Source organism: Saccopteryx leptura, chromosome 6 (assembly GCF_036850995.1).
Source record: "Saccopteryx leptura isolate mSacLep1 chromosome 6, mSacLep1_pri_phased_curated, whole genome shotgun sequence".
NCBI lineage: Eukaryota > Metazoa > Chordata > Mammalia > Chiroptera > Emballonuridae > Saccopteryx > Saccopteryx leptura.
This window is the reverse complement of record NC_089508.1, coordinates 53,618,570-53,643,104: the sequence shown is the minus strand read 5'-3', so window position 1 is coordinate 53,643,104 and position 24,535 is coordinate 53,618,570. Positions and strand designations below refer to the sequence as shown.

Here is a 24,535-nt window from a genome sequence, read left to right as displayed (position 1 = left end):
TTTCTTTTTTCCCCTGTGTGGGATGGCTGATCTGGAGCCTGCAGAGAGCGAGCTGGCCCCAGGCTTCGCCAAGCCCATTCCTTTGCCTCCAATTCTTACTTGTCCAAAGACGGGGAATCTCTGACACGTCTTAGTAGGAGGGTACTTTTTCTTTCTTAACTTCACTCTTAATTCAGGGCAATTACTGAGCAACTAATAACTTTATTTAAAACTATAACTTAGATATTAATTACATACAAGATGAGATTTAACCTATCTCACAGAAAAAGTTACTAAAATGATTACTTCTACCCTGAAGAATCATGTCATTCAAATGATAGAGACAAGGATAAATAGATCATTTTTCTTCCCTTCCCATCTCTCCTGGGATTGTCTCTGACCAGTAGCAGGAAAATTCAGCAGAAAAACACTGACCAGTCCAGCATTTTTTTTCCCTGTTACACAAATCAGTGCAAAAGGTAGAATACTTAAATACCTTTATTGTCCTAGAAACTATACTTCAAAATGACGGAAATTAAATGTAGTTTAGTGTTTCACCAGAAATAAACTACTGAGTGAAAAGAGGACTTTAATTAGTGGGCAGAAAGTTACAGAAGTTCAAGTTTTGGTGGACACTAACATGATATTAAATAACAACAACAAAATCCGTTCTGGCAAAAATGTGTTTTCTCTGGCTGAAACCAACGGGAAAACCACATCAGCTAGGAGTTAAACAAGAATCGACACTGTCTTCACTCAATAAAAAGCTATTGAGCATTTATTGGGCTATATTGGAGAGGGGAGGCGTACAGAATCTTCTCTTTTTGAAGATTTGGATGTTAGTACCACTGTAACAACTGTCAAATTGGTCTTCCTGTTTTTATTCTTGTCCTTCTATAGTTAACTTTATAATTAACTCAAATGAAGTTATCTAATAAGAGGATAAATTGATCTCCCTGTTGGTTGAAGTGCCAGAGCATTCGATCATGCAGTCTTCTAGGGAAGTCTCCCTGCAAACTGAATGCCAGATTCTCCTATGGCCTCACCAAATTTGAATGTTTCCAAAGAACACTTGAGAAAGAAATTGTTTCTATAAGCACAAGAAAGTACATTTGTGTTCATAAAGTACTCTGAACAATTAAACAATTTTGTTTTAATAGTATTGTCTAAGATATTTTTATTATGGTAAAATACACATAACATAAAATTTATCATTTCAACCATTTTAAGTGTACAGTTCAGGGGCATTAAGTACATTCACACTGTTGTGCAACCATTACCACTATTTATTTCCAGAATTTTTTTAATCATCCCAAACAGAAACTCCATATCTATTAATTAGTAACTTCCTATTTCTCCCTCAGTCCCTGGCAACTTCTATTTTACTTTTCGTTTTGAAGAATTTGCTTATTCTAGGTACCTCATACAAGTGGAATAATACAATATATGCATTTTTTGTGTCTGCCTTCACTTAACACAATGTCCTCAACGTTCATCCACATTCTTTCCTCCTTTTTAAGGCCACATAATATTCCATTATATACCACATTTTGTTTACTCATTCATCTGTCAGTGGACACTCAGGCTGCTTCTACCTTTTGGCTACCATGCATAATACTCAGTAAACACTGGAGTGCAAGTGCCCATTCAAATCCCTGTTTTGGGCATACACCCAGAAAAGGAATTGTTAGATCAGGCTGTAATTCTGTTAAAACTTTTTAAAGAATTGCCATATTGCTTTCCATAGGGACTAGAACATTTTACATCCCCATTGCAATGTATCAGAGTTCTATTTTCTTCACACTTTTGTCAACATTTATTTTTCTTTTTTTAAATACAGGTCTCCTAATGGGTATAATGTGGTATCTCCCTGTGGTTCTGATTTGCATTTCCTGAATGACTAGCAATACTGAGGATCTTTTTTTTTAAGATGAGAGAAGGGAAGTAGTGAGGCAGACTCCCACATGTGATCTACCCAGCAACCCATCTGTGGAGAATGCTCAAGTACCAAGGTATTTTTAGCACACAAGGCTGATGTGCTCAGATCAATTGAGCTAATCCTCAGCGCCCAGGGTCACGCTTGAACCAACAGAGCCCCTGGCTGTGGGAGAGGAAGAGCGAGAGAAGAGGAAGAGGGAGGGAAAGAGAAGCAGATGGTCGCTTCTCCTGTGTCTGACCAGGAATCAAACCTGGACGTTCATACTCTGGGCTGACGCTCAATCCACTGAGCCACTGGTCAGGGCCCTGAGTATCTTTTCATTTGGCTTAGACTTTTAAAACTTAATTACTAGGTTCTGGCCCAGTAACTCAGTTGATCAGAGTATGATCTCTGCTATACCAAGGCTGCAGGCTCTATCCCTGGTCAGGCAAATAAAAGAAATCAACCAATGAATGCATAAATAAGTGGAACAACAAATCAATGTTTCTCTTTCTTTCTCCTTCCCTCCCTCTAAAAATCAATAAATAAAAATTTTAAAACTTAATATATCTTTTAGTCTTAAAATCTAGATTATCAGATAGTTTTTACAGTGCATTTTTCACATATTGTTTATTAATTAGAAAGGAAAAACACCCTTCTGAGAGTACTATGTAATTTCTCTTTTTTTAAGTGAGAAGAGGGGAGATATACAGACTCCCGCATGTGCCCTGACCGGGATCCACCTAACAACTCCCATCTGGGCCAATACTTGCATCAACTGACCTAATTCTCAGTGCCTGAAGCCAACCTTTGAACCAACTGAGCCACTGGCTGTGGGAGGGGAAGAGGGAGAGAAGGGGGGACGAGAGAGGGGAAGAGAAGCAGATGGTTGCTTCTTATGTGTACCCTGACCAGGGATGGAACCCAGGATGTCTGCACGCTGGGTCAACACTGTATTCACTGAGCCAACTGCCCAGAGCCTGTAATTTCTCTTTTGAATTTCTTTGTATTAGCCTTTTAAAAAAAGTTTACAAAGATTTGGCTTCACTTTTCTTTAAAAAGATTTTATTTATTTATTTTTATATTCATTTTTTAGAGAGGGGGGAGAGAAAGAGAGAAAGAAAGGGAGGAGCAAGAAGTATCAACTCGGCCCTGGCCAGTTGGCTCAGAGGTAGAGCGTCGGCCTGGCATGCGGGGGACCCAGGTTCGATTCCCGGCCAGGGCACACAGGAGAGGCGCCCATCTGCTTCTCCACCCCCTCCCCCTCCTTCCTCTCTGTCTCTCTCTTCCCCTCCCGCAGCCAAGGCTCCATTGAAGCAAAGATGCCCGGGCGCTGGGGATGGCTCCTTGGCCTCTGCCCCAGGCTCTAGAGTGGCTCTGGTTGCGGCAGAGCGACGCCCGGAGGGGCAGAGCATCGCCCCCTGGTGGGCAGAGTGTCACCCCCTGGTGGGCAGAGCCTCGCCCCTGGTGGGCGTGCCGGGTGGATCCCGGTCGGGCGCATGCAGGAGTCTGTCTGACTGTCTCTCCCCATTTCCAGCTTCAGAAAAAAAAAAAAAAGTATCAACTCCCATTATGTGCCTTGACCAGGCAAGCCCAGGGTTTCGAACCAGTGACCTCAGCATTCCAGGTCAACGACTTATGCCACTGTGCCACCCCAGTTCAGGCTATTTATTGATTTTTAGATAGAGGGTAGAGGAGAGAGAGAGAGAGAGAGAGAGATCGAGAAGTGGGGCAGGGGTGGGGGAAAGAAGCAGGAAGCATCAACTCATGGCTGCTTCTCACATGTGCCTTGAGCAGGCAAGCCTGGGGTTTCAAACTGGCGACCTCAGTGTTCCAGGTCAAGGCTCTATCTGCTGCCCCACCACAGGTCAAACTGCTTCATGTTTTTAACAGCAGTCTAATTTAACTTTTTCATGATTTTTGTGTAAATAACTATAATACAAATGTGAATCATGTTTGAACAATGACACAGTGATTTAACTCAATATAAATCATCACTGATATTTTATGCCTTGTAGTTATTTTATTTTTATTTTTTGAAAGATTTGGAATCTAGACTATTTTCAGATACTAAATAACCGGGTATAATTATAAAGGATATTTACTGAGTTTAAGAATTACATTATCAAAACAGTGTAATTTCTTCAGTGGTTCAATACAAGACATATAATCAAGAATAAATATTTTTTAAAATTACCAATTTAACTAATTCACCTACCCCAAATACTATACTCTGACAGACAATGAAATTTACTTGACTTACATGCTATTTAATAAAGAGAAAAATCAAGGTTAAACGTGACAGTGCTTAATAGTAGTACAACAGTTGCCTTAAATCGCTAGTAAAAGTATTCTAGTTTGCTTAAGAGATATAGCCTTAGAATGAAAAGGAGGAATTCATTAGGCTACCAAGGCTTTCTAAATATAGCTGATAAGACTCTTTTTATATACTAAGAAATTTATTTAATTTCATTTCCCAAATTTCTTTAGATAGAAAACAACATATTTATGTGTTGGACATGAATATTCCATTCCCCATGACAGTTACAGTCCTTAATGTAAATTAAGAAATTGACACATTTACAAATTAGCCATCTAGCAAAACCCAGCTTCCTTAACTCCTAAACTGAAAAATTAGAACATAAGACAGAGTCAGTAACAGCAGAGGTTCAACAATACTCTAATCTTAACTTAAACAACTAAGGCATTTAAAAAACAAGTCACATAAAAAGTTGTATATACATATACACACATATATAAAATAAAAAATATAATATATAGTAAAATATACTCACTTGAGGACCACCATATATGAACAGCACAGTGGGGTATTTTTTTCCAGGTTGTAGATCATGAGGTTTGTAAAGCATCCCATACAATGTAAATCCAGTAGTACTTTCAAAAGAGAAAATTTCCGGAGGGGTATAGTCAGGAAGAGGACCTGCAAAGGAATAATATACAGAGTCTAGAAGAGATATAGTTATGGGAGCTCAACAATCTGAGGGCACGGCAAAAGTAAACCCACAGCCTCACACACAAATAAACGACCATCCCCCTTTCAGGTGATAAGCAAAAAATCACATTTAAAAAAATTTATCTTTAAAAAAGAAAACCTAATAAACATACCAAATTATCTATTTCAGAAATAAAAACACAGTTTACCAAAGCTATGCAGACCTATCATAAGTCTGTGTATTGGATGACACACACAGATTTTAGGCAAAAATCATCACGTTACATATTCTGCTTCTGCACACTAGCACACACTATACCCTGTTGTGTTATACTAACTCCTTTTTTTTAATTTTATTTATTGATTTGAGAGAGAAGGAAGAAAAGGGAGGGAGGAGAGAGAGAAACATCAATTTGTTGTTCCACTTATTTATGTACCCATTGGCTGATTCTTCTATGTGCCTGACCAGGGATCAACCCCACAACCTTGGTGTATCAGGATGACACTAACCAACTGGGCTACCCAGCCAGGGCTTATACTAATTCTTAATCTTTTAGCAAATATTAATGCATGAAAATACTAAACAGGAAAAAAATAAAGGATATAGTAGACTAAAAGACACATAAAATTAGCCTATATTTTATGTTTAAAAATCAAGCATTTTTAAAAATAGATGATTCAGCCTGATCAGGCAGTGGCGCAGTGGACAGAGCATCGGACTGGGACACAGAGGACCCAGGTTTAAAACCCCAAAGTCCTGGCTTGAGTGCGGGCTCATCTAGTTTGAGCAAGGCTCACCAGCTTGAGCCCAAGGTCACTGACTTGAGCAAGGAGTCACTTGTAGCCCCCCAATCAAGGCACATATGAGAAAGCAATGAACAAGTAAGGTACCACTACAAAGAATTAATGCTTCTTATCTCTCTCCCTTCCTGTCTGTCCCTATGACAAGATAAAAAATAAAATAAAAATAGATAATTCACAGTACTCTTCATTCCCATAAAGAACAAGTGTTCTACCTTTTATGAAAATGGCCATTGCAAGTGCTTTACAAGTTTAAGATACTAACTGGTTATTCCCTAGAGCTGCAGCTTTGCTGCTCAAAGAGTATTACTAGTTCAGGGTACATTATCTTCAAGTTCATTTGTTTATCTGGGAAATCATCCCAATGTGTGAATAAAAGGTTTCCTGGCTAATATATTGACTATTTTACTCCTATTTTCAAAAAGGCCTTCCAGACCTGCTCCTGCCCAGAGTGGGAGATAACCTATATTACTTGGTAGTTGAGAATAGGAGGGATGAGATCAATCAGAAACCCAGTAGCTCAGGAACAGGCGGTGGTGAGCGATGGGTACATGGACTTATTACACTGGTTTTAGCATGCTAGTGTACTAATCCTATTTAAGATCAGGTTTAGGGAAATGAGTACCTGCTGAATCCAAAATGGTGGCCCAAAATTCCTTTGTTTTGCAAGTTGGGTCATCTTCAGGACTTGATAGCTTATAAAGGGATACAGAGTGTGGATTCTTCTGATTACTGTACTTACTTATAAAGAAGTCACAATGCTAGAGAAAGGAGAAACAGTTACTTTTTCCCCAGGGAAAGGTAACAAAGAATATCTGCTACTACATCTGCACTGATGCCACAGGAGGAGTGTAAGAGCCTGACTGTTTATGTACGTACACAATGCTGAAGTTAAGGCTAAATTTTTCAAAGTTTTTCTTCAGAGAATCAGACTTCTGCAGGCCAATTTCACCAATTTTGATATTACTCAAAAGAAGTACTACATGCGGAGAGGTTTTTTTATATGACAGGAAACCCTTTTCATACAAAGACTTAATACCCGGCTGATGCAGCAAGAGTGGGAATAGCCATGGTCAGTCAGCCTTGTCACTTCTCCAGGGTTTACATAACTGACCACATACAGATGATGTTCTAAAGGAGAATCTTTGGTGCCTTCAAAATATACCAGCTTTCTGACTTCATCAACCTGGATCTGCCAAAATAACAACAACAAAAATCAGTGGTAGTAGGACCTTGGCAAGGTTGGTAACCAATCAACAATCCCCAATTTTATTCAGAATCATTTGAGTCACCCTTTGACTTGTGCCCTTTAAAAAAAAGAAATTCCACAAATGTTAATAAACCTATTGATTTTGTTTATGACTTATAGCTGAGAAAAAAGAACACCAGAGTTGCACACTAATTGGTAGAATTTGCTATATGGTTAGAATGTGTACTTTTCTTAAGATATAAGAATTATTTCAATAAAATGAGATCTGTCTACAGAAAAAATGGCTGTATTGCAGCTTAGGTCAACCACTCATGCACACTTAACAGTCTAATTTTAGCATCCTATATATGTCTCAATTGGTGCTTTTTTGGTCTTTTGCACAAATATGCAAAAGTGTTTTATCTATTGAGTTGGAAAATAACAACTCAATCACAGTTTCAATACTGGTATAGTTAATAAATAAACATAGATAAAATCTTTTATTTATTATTTTTTTGTATTTTTCTGAAGTAAGAAGCGGAGAGGCAGAGAGACAGACTCCCACATGCACCTGACCGGGATCCACGCAGCATGCCCACTAGGGGGCGATGCTCTGCCCATCTGCGGCGTTGCTTCTCTGCAATCGGAGTTATTCTAGCACTTGAGGTAGAGGCCATGGGGCCATCCTCAGCGCCCAGGCCAACTTTGCTCCAGTGGAGCCTTGGCTGCGGGAGGGGAAGAGAGAGATAGAGAAGAAGGAAAGGGGGAAGGATGGAGAAACACATGGGTGCTTCTCTTGTGTGCCCTGGCCAGGAATCAAACCCAGGACTTCCACATGCCAGGTCGATGCTCCACCACTGAGCCAACTGATCAGGGCCAAATAAGATCTTTTAAATTTTCATTCAAAACTCAAAAAAATTGCAAGTAAATTCACAGATGAAGTCACTTAATACTCTCCTCAAGTCACAAGATTCTGAACAAATGAGTTTTATTGTTTCTTTTAAAAATCTTTTACCAGCCTACTCAAACAAGTTTAATAAAATTCAAGTTTTTAACAGACCAAAGAAAACACAGATATATTTTTAAACACAAGTGTTTTAAAATGCCACAGCAGGAAGCTTCTTCTTCATTATTAAACTTTTTTTTAGCATACATGGATACAAAAATAAACACAGTTGAGATTCTGTATATGACACATACAGAAAGGATACAAGTGATAGGAAATGGCAGAACAAACATTCATGAAGCTTCAAAGGTATGTGTTAACCTGAGCAAAAGGCTGGGACTGGTTCTGCCTTGACCTAGAGTTGGGAATCAGGCCTTTCAAAATTGAAAAAATAAGTGCTTAATTCCTTACTGTCCCCCCACCCCCACCCCAGCCCCGCCAACTCTAATGGTTCTTTTCTCTGTTTCAAGTAACTACTTTATTCAATTAGAAGTACTGGAATCACTTGAGGAGCTGTTACACTGATTGCTGACTCCCACCACCAGAGATGCTGGTTTAGGAGGTTGGGGGCAGGCCCAAGAATCTGCATTTCTATAAAGGTTTCCAGGTGATACAAAGGCACTGCTGGTGGTCCATGGGTCTCACTGTAAGAACCAGCCCAAAGAAGGGGCACACAGGCTTAAAAGTCTCAAATCCTTAATCACTGCCATTAGACATCTGAGTGGGAATAAGGACACTGGCAAGTGTAGAGAAAAAAAGATAACTTAAAAAAAGCAAGGATAGAGAGAAACAGGAGTAAGAAAGAGATACAAACACAGCACATAAATAAGAATGACATAAAAAAGAAGTTGACACATATCATGGCAAGTAGTAGAAAGACATTTAGGTTGCCCTAATCAAGTTCGCATCTATATAAATACAATTTTGGGGGTTCCCTAGGTATTATCCAACAATTATATAACATGAAGTTTACATTAGTGTAATCGTTTCCTATCAAAACTGAGAATTCCACAATAAGATTTTTCTCAGTTGACAATAACATCCAAGGTCCCTAAACAGAAAAAAATTTATTTGGATATACAACCAAAGGCCATGTGAGATTCTCAGAGTAAATTAGACTTTAAAGGTTGCCTATGATATTATATAGTTTTTACCAACAAAAACAAACCTATGATCTGGATCTTCATTTTTTTCTCCCTAATCACCTTGGGGACAAGTGACTTCTCTTAGTAGCCAATACACTATCTTTAAACAAAACTCTGAATCAATTTGAGCAAATGACAGGCCTTCACTAAATCCTGGTAGGATACATCAACTTAACTGCATGTATCACGCATAAAAAGGATGGAGACCTCATGAAACTGACCATCTAACTGAAAGCTGAAACAAATATATGGTACTATGAAAGGCAAAAGAAAAAAATTAGAATTCACTGAATAACCACAGAAAGCTATATGCTGAGAGCGAAACATTTCCCTCCTTTTTCCTATCAATCAACGTTCTGTATAAATTTCTATCACTCTTTGTAGATAGTGGATGAAACTTTAAATTTGTGAGATAAGATAAACAGGTGAATGGAAGAGAATCACTACCTCAGAAGAAGTAAATGTAATTTCTAATGTAGAAATGACACAAGTAGTTTGTAAGAGATTTAAAATATTCAAACTGTATCTTAATTTACCATTTCTACTAGACTTGAGAAGTATGAACTAGCTCCTCCTTTATTAAGTAAGTCACAACACTATATTTGAAAATGGTGACCTGTAATAACCAGTACACATCTAATACCAGGGCTAAAAAATGGGAGAGATTGATCATTTAAACCAAGATTCTTCCTTTCCAACAACGTGAGTTCTTTTAGGCCTGAACTTAGTATTTTCAAAACACTGGGGGCCATATGAAGTTGTACTACTGAGTTTTAGTACTGCATATGCATAGCAGATGTTGACCAAACATATCAGCAGAATTAAAGAACATACATTAGATCCATGCCGGCCAAGAACTTCCCATTCACCACTGGTAATTGCTATTTCTTCTTTGACAGGACACTTGAAATCACCTAAAGATAAATATAGTTATAATTCAGCACTTTATACCAGATTATAAGCAAATGAAACAATAAATAATAGTATTTTAAACTCTTTTCCAAAAAGATACATTACAATTTCAAGTTACGTCTTGGGTAATGAAAATGTCTGGGAACTAGTTAGAGGTGTTAACTGCACAGCACTAAATATAGTAAATGCCACTATTCATTTAAAATGGTTACTTTAATGTTATATGAATTTCACCTTAAATATAAAAGATCTACAGTTTAAAAAATACCAAGTTCTGAGTCTTCACAGTACTCTGGAAAAATGGAATGATCTATATAAATAAAGTGAAAATAGCACAATAGATTCTCATGGCAAAGACAGAAAAGAACTCAAAAGTACTTACATTTGTAGACCTTTGGTTAGAAAAACAAATCTAATGGGTCAATAAGGCATTTCTTCTAGAAATGTAACAGACTAGTTTAAAAAGCCACAAGAAGAAAATTTTAATATAATTGTTCTTCATTTGCCAGAAATAAGTTGAGTATTACCACATTAAATGCCAATGCGCCCCATTTGTCTTTATGAGATTCTGTCTTGGTAGGTGAGGCTCCCTCAAGGTTTAAGGAAGAGGTTAAAAAAAAAACAAAAACGATTTCTCTTTGCCTAGCTGCTGTTAACTATGGCTGTGGAAGGGCCAGTTGAAGACAGGCTGAGATGATGAGATGGTACAGGGTCTTAACCAGTCCCATTCAAATTTAAAAAATGGACTTACTTTCTTTCCCTTAGATACAAAAATTCAACCTAGTACTTTAAATGTGATGGCCGGAAAAAACACTATTTTACATATATATCACAAGTATTACTGTAATTGTTTCACATTATAACCAGTTAAGAAAAAGGAGGAGGAAAATAAAGTGGACATTAAGAAAAAGGAGGAACAGCCTGATCAGGCAGTGGCGCCATGGATAGAGCAATGGACTGGGACACAGAGGTTCGAAACCTGAGGTCTCTGGCTTGAGCATGGGCTGGCTTGAGCGCAGGATCATAGACATGACCCCATGGCCACTGGCTTGAACCCAAAGGTCACTGGCTTGAGCAAGGCATCACTCACTCTGCTGTAGCCCCCCGGTCAAGGCACATACGAGAAAGCAATCAATGAACAACTAAGGAGTCACAACAAAGAATTGATGCTTCTCACCTCTCTCCCTTCCTGTCTGTCTCTACCTGTCCCTCTCTGACTCTGTCAAAAAACAAAAGAAAAGAAAAGAAAAGAAAAAAGAAGAAGGAAGACTTGGAAGAAGAAAGACTAAGAAAAACCTGAGGGAAAGAGAAAGAAGTAGATGAATTGAGGGGCCCAGAGATAGTCACTGAGAGGGAACAAGGGCCAGGTGTTCTGAGATGAATATTTACTGAGGTATCAGCTCTTTAAGTTACCATCTTTTTATTACTGTCCCCAAAGTTTTTTGGTTAATTAACTACTATTCACAGCTCTCTGACGAGTATTCATCATAATGCTTTCTGGAACTCCATAAGTGGATTTAATTTCTGAGTAACAGAGAGACTGGTGGCACAATTTGACACTAAGGGCGACGTTAAACTAAGGCTCTTACGGAAGAAACTCTCCATCTTAGATATATAAGATCTTGCCTGTTTTTTATAAAAATTAGGCTACGGAAAGGAATAGAGTCATAGGCAGCATTTACTTTGCTAGTCCTAAGACAAAAGGCCATGTTGAGGCCCTGGACAATTAGCTCAGTTGGTTAGAGCAGTGGTCCTAACCTATTTTGGGCCACGGACCGGTTTAATGTCAGAAAATATTTTTCATGGACGGGCCTTTAGGGTGGGACGGATAAATGTATCACATGACCGAGACAAGCGTCAAGAGTGAGTCTTAGATGGATGTAACAGAGGGAATCTGGTCATTTTTTAAAAATAAAACATCGTTCAGACTTAAATATAAATAAAACGAAAATAATGTAAGTTATTTATTCTTTCTCTGCAGACCAGTACCAAATGGCCCATGGAACGGTACCAGTCCATGGCCCAGGGGTTGGGGACCACTGGGTTAGAGTACTGTCCTAATATGCCAAGGTGGCAGATTTGACCCCTGGTCAGGGCACATACAAGAATCAACCAATGGCCCTGGCTGGTTGGCTCAGTGGTAGAGCGTCGGCCTGGCGTGCAGGAGTCCCGGGTTTGATTCCTGGCCAGGGCACATAGGAGAGGCACCCATCTGCTTCTCCACTCCTCCCCCTCTCCTTCCTCTCTTTCTCTCTCTTCCCCTCCCGCAGCCAAGGCTCCATTGGAGCAAGGTTGGCCTGTGCGCTGGGGATGGCTCTATGGTCTCTGCCTCAGGCGCTAGAATGGCTCTGGTTGCAACAGAGCAACACCCCAGATGGGCAGAGCATCGCCCCCTGGTGGGCGTGCCGGGTGGACCCCGGTCGGGCGCATGTGGAAGTCTGACTGCCTCACCGTTTCCAGCTCCAGAAAAATACAAAAAAAAAAAATAATAATCAACCAACGATGGCATGAATAAGTGGAACAAATTGATGTTTTGCTCACTCTCTCCCCCTTTCTCGCTCTCTAGAAATATAAATATATAAATATATTTACTTACGTATATATTTAAACAGCTAACCCAATTAAAAACTTGGTGAAAGCCTGACCAGGCGGTGGCACAGTGGATGGAGCGTCAGACTGGGATGTGGAGGACCCAGGTTCAGGACCCCGAGGTCGCCAGCTTGAGCGTGGGCTCATTGGGTTTGAGCAAAGCTCACCAGCTTGGACCAAGGGTCGCTGGCTCGAGCAAGGGTTCACTCAGTCTGCTGTGGCCCCCCAGTCAAGGCATATATGAGAAAGCAATCAGTGAAAAGCTGATGATTGATGCTTCTCACCTCTCTCCATTCCTGTCTGTCTGTCCCTCTCTCTGACTCTCTCTGTCTCTCCCATAAGAAAAAAAAAAAAAAACTTGGTGAAGGATTAAAACAGACACATCTCCAAAGATATTCAAATGGCCAATAAACACTTAAAAAGATTCACAATGTCACTAGTCATTAGGGAACTGCAAATCAAAACCATAATGCCATACCACTTCACACACACGAGGGTGGTTATTATAAAAAACCAAAACAAAACAACCAAACAAAACAATACCAAAAAATAATAAGTATTGGGAAGGATGTGGAGAAACTCGAACACTTGTTCACTGCTAATGGGAATAGAAAATGGTGTAGCAACTATGGAAGATTATGATGGTTCCTCAAAATATTAAAAACAGAATTACCATAAAATCCAGCAATTTCACTTTTGAGTATATACTCAAAAGAATTGAAAGCAAGGTCTCAAACAGATATCCGTACACCCATGTTCACTGTAGCATTATTCACAACAGCCAAAAGGAAGAAGCTAACCAAGTGTCCATGGACAGATGAATGAATAAACAACATGTGACGTATAAATACAATGCAATATTATTTAGTTTTAAAAAGGAAATATTTTCTGATACATGCTACATGAATAAACCTTGAGAACATTATGCTAAATGATATAAGCCAATCATAAAAGCATAAATACCATCTGATTACACTTGAATGAGGTATCTAGAATAGTCAAATTCACAGATACAGAAGTGGTTGCCAGGGGCTGAAGGGAAGGAAGGAATGAGGAGTTATTTTCTGTTAAACCGGGTATTCATTGGGTAGTTTCAGTTTTGGAAGATGAAAAAAGTTCTGAAGATAGATGGTGGTGATGGCTGTATAACAATAATATACTTAACGCCATTAAACTGTACACTTAAAAATGGTTAAAACAGTAAATTTTGTTATGTTTATTTTACCACAATTTTTTTAAATGGCTTTGTTGAGTCTGTTAAGTTACAAACAACAGTTAAGCATATAACAACATTGTAAAGTGCCTACTATTCCAAAACAAAAACTATAACTCAATATTTTAAAAACCCAGAAGGTTTCAATGTACTATTTCACTTTTTCTAGGCTTACACATCCATTCTGTATTACATTTCCCAAATGAAAACCATCTTTCTTTGAAGACAAATTAACTTCAGCTGACACAATATTTAATTTCACTTTGGACAACATAATTATATCAATCTGAAGAGCTAAAACTATAAATAAACTTCAGTATAGATGGTGACAGTATAAAAAAATCTAGTATGTAAAAATATCTAATAACTATATGACATTTTTAAAAATAGCTTTTCATATTTGAATGATATGGGCTCACTTTAAGCAAATTAAAAATTATAGTCAAGGCAAAAATAGAAAGTAAAAATAAGCAATTCTACTTCCCAGAGATTACCCACTATTAACAGTTTCTTCTATATCTATCAGGAACTTTGTCCTACAGAGCACAGTCAAGATGGTAGAGTAGATGCCAACTCAACTCCTGCAATGTAGTTTTCCAATTAGGGTACAGCAAGTATTAAAATAACATACTTGTAAATCAAAGCAAAACACTTTTATCCTATGTTTTTACATCTGCATGTATTTATATTTTAGTTTATATATTGAGTTTAATGAAGCAGAATTGATGCTTATAAAGTGTACAAAAGAGACAATACATTACCCTGCCCCTCCCACCTTCTGCCCCCAACATTGTTTCTTTTTTAAGTAAAAAAGGATTTCTTACTTGGGGCAGGCAGCCCACCACTGGATCGTTTATATTTGCTCTCCTTTAAAATGGATGTAATTTTATATAAATGCCGAAAACCTGTTTTGCATTCAGAGGCAAAAATAAATTCAATTTCATCTTCATGACTTTGGGGGAAAACATGAAAGATGTCATGGATCTGTAAAATGAATAGCTTAATTTACTATACACATTAATGAAATACTACATAAACAATTCAATTAGACTAGAGAAAGACTTGATAAACATACTCTGAAGTATAAATAACTGTCAATGCTAGGGGCTGTGGTATATTTACAATTATAGATTTTGCCTGGCCCTTTTAGATTTATCTTACTTTAGTTCAAGCCTTAATTCATTGAGAAATAAATATTTCCAAATGGAGAAAAAAATGCCAAAAACTTTTTCTTACTCACCATTTCTGTAATCTTTTGAAACATGGCATGAAGCTTGTTTAGACAGATCTTACAGAAATGATGAGGAAGCCCTGGCCAGTTGGTTCAGCGGCAGAGCATTGGCCTGGCATGTGGAAGTGCCAGGTTTGATACCGGGTCAGGGCACACAGAAGAAGCGACCATCTGCTTCTCTACCCCTCTCCCTGCTTCCCTTTCCCTTCCTGCAGCCATCACTCGAAGGAGCAAGTTGGCCCTGGTCACTGAGGATGGCTCCATGGCCTCGCCTCAGTGGCCCCAGATGGGCAGAACACCAGCCCCAGATTGGGGGGGGGGGTGCCAGGTGGATCCTGGTCAGGGAGCATACAAGGAGACTGCCTCTCCATCTCCCTGCCTCTCACTTGATAAAAAAAAAAGAAAAAAAGATGAGGAAAATTTTTTTTTACATTTTTTTGAACTTAACAGTTGAAGGGAAAACAGGTTTGTTTTAGGTGAATCTTATAAAGCTTATATTCAGAAAGGGGGACTTTATTTTGTATATTAAGTTTTCTCCACTAAATTGGAAAATGCAAAATTGAACCCAAAACTGCTATATTTTGGTATAAGTTTGCCAACAGAAAGAGAAAGTATTTTCTAAACAGGATTCTTCTGGTCCTCTCAAGAGTACTGATGAGGCTGTGTTTTCCATGTCTGATGTGACAACAAGAGTAAACCTGCAGCCAGGGAGATGTCACATCAATGGCATCTATTGTACTTTCTACCTACGACCATTTCATTATTCTAGAACCACCATTCTATTTTGAAATGTTAAAACTAAGCAAATAATATTAATGGTTACTTTGAACTTAAAAATTCATTTTGATAGTTTGCTATAAAACTTCATTGCTTTAGTATTCTGAGAACATATTTAACCAAATACAGGAGAAAAGGCATACATTTATCCAGATGTCTGTTGTTTCTTCATAGATAATCAGTGGTGTCACAGAGTCAGGCACTGACTCAATGAGTCTCTGTCTTTCCATGGCATCATCTTCCACTGGGATAAATAATTCAGGCGAGATCAACACTATCTGTAGGCGAATTTGGGAGCGATCTAGTAGAATGGACCAAGCACTATTTAAACAATAAAAGAAAAGCACCAAAAATAAAGCAAGCTCTTAGAAAATGAATATCCCCTACTCTCTCCCCTAGCACCCATCAGTTATTTCTGTAACCAGAATAAAAAAATTGCTTTAGTATATGTTAAATTATTCCTTACAATGGCTTGTTAAAAGTATTAATGTATTCTATTCTTATTTTTAAAAGGTAAGCTTGAATAGTGTTTCAAAGTGCTTTTCTGTAAATTCCAAAATTACAGATGGCTTTTGAAATAGTTTTCTCCCTTTAGCGTCAACAAATGCCAGCCTTGTAAAACTCTTGTCTACATTAGACACAGAACTATTTGTAATCATGTTCACATAAGGCTCTATAAATATTTCTACTTAAATTATACAGTAAAAAAACACGCACAAGGCCCTGGCCAGTTGGCTCAGTGGTAGAGCATCGGCCTGGCGTGCAGAAGTCCTGGGTTCGATTTCCGGCCAGGGCACACAGGAGAAGCGCCCATCTGCTTCTCCACCCCTCCCCCTCTCCTTCCTCTCTGTCTCTCTCTTCCCCTCCTGCAGCCGAGGCTCCATTGGAGCAAAGATGGCCTGGGCGCTGGGGATGGCTCCTTGGCCTCTGCCCCAGGCGCTAGAGTGGCTCTGGTTGCAACACAGCGACGCCCCGGATGGGCAGAGCATCGCCCCCTGGTGGGTGTGCCGGGTGGATCCCGGTCGGGCGCATGCGGGAGTCTGTCTGACTGTCTCTCCCGGTTTCTAGCTTCAGAAAAAGACAAAAAAAACCCAACAAAACCACGCACATACATGTGAGCCTTAAAGTCATACTATTTTAACCACAAATAACTAAAACCATGACTGGATAAATAAGAAACAACTGAAATGCAATGCACCTATGCCTATAGCATTACAAATCCAGAAGTTCACTTAGCTAAAAAAAATCTTTGTGCATAAATAGCTACACTGCAAATTTACATGTGCACACAACTCTAACTGAAAGGCAAACCTAATAGCATAGACATTTCTAAAGTTCTCAATCCTAAATTATTTATGAAGAAATGACAATTTAACATACGCACTATTTTCCCTCTGGAGTCCATCCAGCTCTGGCAATATATTCAACTCCTTCAAACAGAATCTCAAAAGGCTGAATTAGTTCCTTATCTATGACAGCTATAATCTATTAAAGAAAGAAAGGAATCTAGTTATAAAAGACTTAGATAAATAATTAGCTTACTAGTCTACTTAAATCACCATCTTTAATAGCATGATACTTTCTGAGACTTAGGCATTTAAAAAGGCACACAGGATATAGCAAGACCAGCAGTTGTGGGTTACCTGTGCTAGTGCTCTTTATGCTGAAAAGGTTCTAACAACAAGAATTAGCACAGTCTACACTGGTTACCAGAGGGGAGGGGCGGAAGGCTGGAGGCTGGGGTGAAAAAGGTAAAAGGATTGAGAAGTACAAATTGGTAGTCACAAAGTAGTCCCAGGGATGTAAAGTACAGCATAGGGAATATAGTCAGTAATATTGTAATACCTATATACGGTGCCACATGAACCTAATACAATATTGAATGTAAACAGCAAATAAAAAGTAAAATTTAAGAAAATAAATTAAAAAAAAGAATTAGCAGTCTAAAAGTCTTTTCCCATTTATTTATACTAGCCGATCCCTTGGTAACTGGTAAAAGTTTTAATCACTTTAGACTCTAGTATCTATAAAAAATAATAGTTCCTAGTTCCCTATATTTATTTTACTTTTATTTTATATATATTTTTACTTTGTAACACTTTTATTTAGAGTGAGCTTACATCAGTGTTCCTAAACTATAAACAACGGGGAACTGAAGGATCAAAGGAAACACACTAGGGATCAAACATAATACACAAAACCCCTTAAATTTTCTTATTGCCTTAATATATCAATGTGTAATATCTAAGCATAACTAAATTCCTTATTAAGCTTACACTCCCTTCTCTTTATCTTTTGTTTGACTTTCAGCAATTCTGCCTGGATAGCTTATCTTCCAGAGCTATCTCCTGAGCTTTCTTAAGATTAGCCAATGCTTGGTTGTGTTCTTTTAAAACCTTGGCATCCTTGAGCTCTACAGGACGGGTCTTTGGTATTCGATGGGTCTATTTCAAGAGCCTCCAAACAACTGTCAGTTGCTCCCTGCCAGTTTAACATCTTCAGTTCACAAGCACCAATATTCAACATGCAGCTTCAAGTTACAGGTTGCGGCCTCGATCTATCTGCTTTCTTATTAACAGCTTTTGAACCTTCCACACATCTTAAAACCTTTGTACATTTTTTAATGGCCATCTCCCAGTTCTGGGGTTTAAAACACGTTATTCCATTTTTTTGTATTGTTATTAATATTTTATCTACATTTTTAAAATCTGTATCTGCACATGAGAAAGTCAGGGGCTTGCACTGAAGCCGCCCAGGCACTATGAAGGTGAAGGCCAGTGCCACTTGCCCGCTGAGGCGGAATCCCCAGGCCTCTCCAGTCACCCAGGGCGCACCACAGGCCTGTCAGGCCCATCTCGCCTGCCCCGCCCACTGTGCCAGGAGGTGGAGCATGAGCACGTGTTAGGACCAGAAAGATGGTGAACTATGCCTGGGCAGGGTGAAGCCAGAGGAAGCTCTGGTGGAGGTCCCTAGGGGTCCTGCCATGAAAATTCATCATCTGACCTGGGTATAGGGGTGAAAGACTAATCCAACCATCTAGTAGCTAGTTCCCTCAGAAGTTTCCCTCAGGATAGCTGGCACTCTTAGACTTTGCAAAAACCTGCACAGTTTTATCCAGTAAGGTTAATGATTAGAGGTCCTGGGGCCGAAACATTCTCAATGTATTCTCAGACTTTATTTTTATTTTATTTTTTTCTTAAGTGAGAAGTGGGAGGCAGAGTGACAGACTCCCACATTCAACCCAACTGGGATCCACCAGGAAAACCACCTACTGGGCGATGTTCTACTCATCTGTGGCTGTTGCTCTGTTGCTTGGCAACTGAGCTATTTCAGCAGCTGAACCAGGCCACCCTCAATGCCCAACTTGCTCCAACCTGAGCCATGTCTGTGGGAGAGGAAGAGAGAGAGATAAAGAGAAGGGAGAGGAGTAGGGGTGGAGAAGCAGATGGTGACTTCTCTTGTGTGCCTTGACTAGAACATATATATGCAGGGACAACACTCTACCACTGAGCCAATCAGCTAAGGCCTATTCTCAAACTTTAAATGCGTATAGAGCCTTAGCTTGCTCGCATGGAGCCAGGCATGAAATGTGAGTGCCTTGTGGGCCACTTTTGGTAAGCAGAACTGGTGCTGCAGGATGGAAAAAAAAAAATCTATATCTGCATCCGCAGGGAAATCTGGATGACTGTCACCAGAACCATGTTTTGGGAACATTCCCCAATCATCCCCTTACTTCGGTTCTCTACATTCTGTACTAATGCACAATTTGGCAAATTTTCCACATTTCACTCTACATTTTCCAGAATTCCTTTAATTACTTGGCCAAATACCACATGTTTCCCATCCATATTAGAAGTTGGAACTGTTGTGACCAAGAACCGAGAACCATTTGTAATGCACCCTGCTTCTGCCATTCTCAATAAACCTGCCTGGTCATGCTTACAATAGACATTTTCATCTTCAAACTTCTTACCATAAATACTTTCTCCACCTGTCCCATTCTGATTTGACAAGTCTCCACCCTGAATCATAAATTTCTTAACAATTCTAGGTAATGGGCATCTTCTGAAATGGAGAGGTTCCCCAGTGGTGGATCCAATTCCTTTTTCTCCTATACACAATGCATGAACATTTTCTGCAGTTTTGGGTAGAATACCTGTAAACAATTTTAAGACAACTCGGCCAATTGGCTTGCCTCTGATGTCTACATCAAAGACTCAGGGGTTACTAGGGTTGGAGGGCTAGGTTCTTATATTATAGCCTAAAATATTATTTGTACAATATATTAGTAAAAAAGTCCTGGGCAAGCAAACTTTTTTCCTTTAGACTTTAAATTTTTTAAATGGGCAAAGGAACTGAATAGACAGTTCTCCAAAGAAGATATACTAATAGCCTCTAAGTACACTAAAAGATGCTCAATATTATTAGCCTCAAGAAAATGTAAATCAAACCACAGTGAGATACAACTTCAAACCCACTAGAAGGGCAATAAGATGAACAAGTATTGATGAGTATGTGGAGAAACTGGAAAACTTATATACTGTGTGAATATAAATTAGTGTAGCCACATTAGAAAACAGTCTTGTAGTTCCTCAAAAGATTAAACAGAGTTATCATGTGACCCAACTATTCCACTCTTAGGTATCTAACCAAGAGAAATAAAACCATATGCCCACAGAAAAGTTTATACACACACATTCATGACAGCATTATTCATAATAGCTGAAAGGTGGAAAAAAATCCAAATGTCCATACTAATGAGTAAATAAAATATGCTATATATCCATACAATGGAATATCAGATAATTAAAAAGTAATAAAGTGCTGATACACAGTGCATCATGGATGGAGCTTTAAAACATGATGCTAAGTGAAATAAACCAGACAAGATACTATATGATTCCATTTAGAAGAAGTGTCCAGAACTGGCAAGTCTGTAGATAGAAAGTAGATCAGTAGCTGCCCAGAGCTGGAGAGCAAGGGGGAGTTGATGGGTAACAAATAAGGGATGTAGACTTTCTTTTCTATAATGGAAGTGTTCTAAAATTGACTTGGTAATGGTTGCACAACTCTGTGAATATATTAAAAGCCATTTTAATTTTAAATGAGTAAATAGTGTTGTATGTAAATCAGATGTCAATAAAGCTGTTTAAATGTCTTGATTAAGTCTTTAATTAATAAGTCCATAATTAATCTTGTGTGCATTCAGCTTATAAGCATTCCAAACTGAAAGCAGCACAACAAGAGAAATGTGGGATATATAATAAACCATAAACATATATCTAACAGAGAAGGTAATTTACCAGTCAATAGTATTTTTAAAATACTGACCTAGAGAATGAACAAAGGAAGGATGAGAAACTACTGGAAAGGAGTGGTGTACGGCATATCCCCATATTCCTATTTTGGGAACCAGCAGTAAATTTTCAAAGTAGAAAATAAGGTCAACCTGAAATCATGATCCACAGATGTCTACACAAGTTCAACAAGCCCCCAAAATAAAAAAGTATACCTAAGATCTTTATTAGACTGATTAGACTGGTCAAATGACAACAAAAAAATCAACTGAACATTTTATACTTACCCTTCCTTCAGTATCAATAATTATTTCTGACATCTTAAAAGTGACTTTTGGATTTGCTGTGCCTGTGGAGAGAGACATAAATAAATGGTAATGCTGATCCAAAATTATTAAAACTAATTTTGCCAGATCAATCCAATACTTCAGTTAAGTCAGAATCCCATACAGAGTTTTTTGCATAAGAATCTCAGAACTCCATTGCAAATTACAGTTTTTAATATGGATATTAAAAAAAGAGGTTGAAAACCATCAACAGTATGAAATAAAATTTTGTATCATTTTGAAATGCTATAAAGAGCAAAATGGGGAAGATATTACCAATTTATTAAGAACTTAATTCCTTAAATATCTTTATTTTCTAGCAAAAATACCTTTTTATTTATCCCTTGAAATAACCAGTTTTGTGCATGTCTTCACTTTTGAAAATAATTTAAAAGGATCAGCTTGTAATTTAAAAAAACTACTTCAGTGACACTTAACAACACATCCTTACTAAGGCTATAAATAACCCAACGTTGATCATAACTTTGGATTGATTGCAGAGAGATTCTTGTTTGGAAAGTAGAAGTGAGTAAATACAAATGCTAGTGGAATACAGTACCTGTTTTAGGATAACGAAATGAATCTGCCCTTCTTGTTTCCAACATAGGGGATGTAACATGAATAATTTCCACCTCAGATTCATCATTTTCTTCATACAATATTCTAAGAATTTTGTTGCCACTAGGAGCTTAAAAGGAATTTAAATATTGGAAATTTAGAATTACTCCAGAAAGTCATCATAACTGACCATTCCTCTAGTATATTTCCCAAGTGAAAAATAATTTACATATAAAATATACTACCTTTTATGTATGAAAATATCACTAGTCTCTGCAGTAGCAAGATGAGTTACCACTAAGCCACTTTTACTGGCTGACAACAGTTAACGCCTTCTGGAGGGCAAATACTGAGGATAATTATGTATATATACATAACTAAAACAGGGAAACACATGTGAAGGACTGATGCTTGCACACATAAATATGCATTCCTTACTGAAAAATAAATTAATTACATTTGTAATATTTCCTATAACAAATTAATGTATTTAAATAGAGTTCAGTTTTTTTAATGGTTTCTCTAATTCATGTCAAAATCTTGCTCTAACAAACACAATTATAGAAAAACATTTTACATCTTAAAATAAAATGCCCAAATCTAAAACACGGCTTAAAACTAAATATTTTTTCATTGTCCCTTAGAGAAGTGTTCAGATGCTAGTTGTAATACATTAGTAAGTCGTGAAATCTATTAATGGGTCATAACCAGCTTCTAAAAATTACAACAAACAAAAAATATATATGAGTATGTTACACATAAGGAAAAGCATTCCTTCATAAAATTTATTTTCTAGTTTTATGCCTATAGTATATTATACAGTGTATTAGGCTACAATGCAAATTTCTTACTGGGTCACAGTCAGCCACTGCTTTAGAGAGCTGTTTCTCAGGCACTAAAAGAGTTGTAAATTTACCAAGAAAAAAGAGCCCTTTTTCCTGATCCATTCATACACTAATTGGGCCATCTGTTCATACAGACTCTAGTCAATCCTACAACTAATTAAGGTATGGTACTTTGTATTTTGCCACCAGTGTTGCCAACATTATCAAGACCAGCTTCTAGATGAAAAATTGGCAAGGGGAGTTGAAGGACCTAAACCAATGAGCCACAATACAACTGTTCTTATTAGAATTCATTATGGTGGGATAGTCTATACATTCTAAATAACTACTAGTAGAATTCTGTCTTTAACATTTTAGAATTTACTAATCAGAATTTAGAATCTCTGCACTTAAGTAATTGGTAGTTGAATCTCATAATTCTTTAACTAAGCTATAATGTATTATTTTGAACCCCCTTACTTGTTTCAGCTTCTGGACACCACCAATAGCCAGAATACCTATCAAATTCTTCTTGAAGAACAAAGGTAGCAACTCCAGCTGATCTGGGATCCTCTTCCATGTTGGCTAGCTCTGGACAAACAAAAGGCAAAATTATTAGAGGAAGCTCTCTACTTTTTCATGGGTACAAAGCTGTAGTACAGTGGTAAACTCTGGAGCCAAACAGGCTGAATTCACATCTGGGCTCCATCATTTACTAACTGATCTTGGGCAAATCACCTAATCTCATTCCACTTAAGTGTCCCATTTGTAAATGGGAATAAGAACCTACCTTTTAAGGCTGAAGATTAAATTAATTAATTCACATAAAACACTCAGAACAGCCTGGCCTGTGGTGGTGCAGTGAATAAAGCACTGACCTGGAATGCTTGAGGTTACCAGTTTGAAATCATGGGCTTGCCTGGTCAAGGCACATGCAACAAGCAATCAAGGAACGTCTGACGTGACACACTATGAGTTGATACTCCATGCTACCCACCCCCCTTCTCTCATAGAATCAATAAATAAAATCTTTTTTAAAAAAGCACTAGAACAAAGCCTGAACCATAATATGTATTCTATAAATGTTACTATTTTTCGATTTAGCTAACATCATGGAAAAAATAATATATGTAAAGGGTCATTTTGACTTGTAACTCTCCTACATAGAGAAGTACATTTTTAGGAATCAATTGAGGATTCCTTCCCCCACCCCTTCAACCAGAGCAGCTCAGCTTTGATTTGTTTTACACTTAAGGTTTCCAGCAAATAGTTTAAAGGGAACATGTGCTTTAAAAATAAAAACAGCCTGACCAGGCGGTGGCACAGTGGATAAGAGCATCGAACTGGGATGCAGAAGGACCCAGGTTTGAGACCCCGAGGTTGCCAGCTTGAGCGCGGGCTCATCTGGTTTGAGCAAAAAGCTCACCAGCTTCAACCCAAGGACGCTGGCTTGAGCAAGGGGTTACTTGGTCTGCTGAAGGCCCATGGTCAAGGCACATATGAGAAAACAATCAATGAACAACTAACTAGGTGTCGCAACTATAAACTGATAATTGATGCTTCTCATCTCTCTCCATTCCTGTCTATCCCTCTCTCTGTCCCTGTAAAAAAAACAAAAACAATAAAACCACAAAGTCATAATTATTGAATATATAAGATTTCATGACACAGGGAAATGTTAACAATATCCTTGAATTAAAAAAAAGTGTATCACTAAATGTCATGTACACTTTGATTCCATTTATTAAAATGTTACACAAATGTCTATTTTAAAAAATGTATTGGGATATAAACCAAAATGTGGTTGTCTCAAAATAGTGAGACTGTGGATGAGTTAAAAAAAAAAAAAAAAAAAAAATATATATATATATATATAT

General features: G+C 38.0%; 1 protein-coding gene, 1 non-coding gene and 1 pseudogene across 6 annotated transcripts in view; all 3 read right to left on the bottom strand.

The window, feature by feature from the left end:
• DPP8 (dipeptidyl peptidase 8) overlaps positions 1 to 24,535 on the bottom strand; it is a 78,400-nt gene that overhangs the window by 17,673 nt on the left and 36,192 nt on the right. For all 5 annotated transcript variants that reach the window (XR_010746312.1, XM_066344401.1, XM_066344399.1 and 2 more), the window contains exons 7-16: positions 23,139 to 23,249; positions 21,836 to 21,964; positions 21,238 to 21,299; positions 17,038 to 17,138; positions 15,797 to 15,974; positions 14,470 to 14,629; positions 9,766 to 9,845; positions 6,691 to 6,843; positions 6,277 to 6,412; positions 4,693 to 4,838 (exon numbers count right to left, since the gene is read on the bottom strand). Coding sequence is in view for 4 of the 5 variants with exons in the window: in XM_066344401.1 (XP_066200498.1) it covers positions 4,693 to 4,838; positions 6,277 to 6,412; positions 6,691 to 6,843; positions 9,766 to 9,845; positions 14,470 to 14,629; positions 15,797 to 15,974; positions 17,038 to 17,138; positions 21,238 to 21,299; positions 21,836 to 21,964; positions 23,139 to 23,249 (1,256 nt within the window). In the remaining variant the exon portion in view is untranslated. The remainder of the gene's footprint in view (positions 1 to 4,692; positions 4,839 to 6,276; positions 6,413 to 6,690; positions 6,844 to 9,765; positions 9,846 to 14,469; positions 14,630 to 15,796; positions 15,975 to 17,037; positions 17,139 to 21,237; positions 21,300 to 21,835; positions 21,965 to 23,138; positions 23,250 to 24,535) is intronic.
• Positions 14 to 142, bottom strand: LOC136377946 (small nucleolar RNA SNORA38). The gene has a single exon (XR_010746547.1). It is a non-coding gene; the product is annotated as a small nucleolar RNA SNORA38 (small nucleolar RNA).
• On the bottom strand, positions 17,898 to 20,355 carry LOC136375863 (peptidyl-prolyl cis-trans isomerase D pseudogene; annotated as a pseudogene).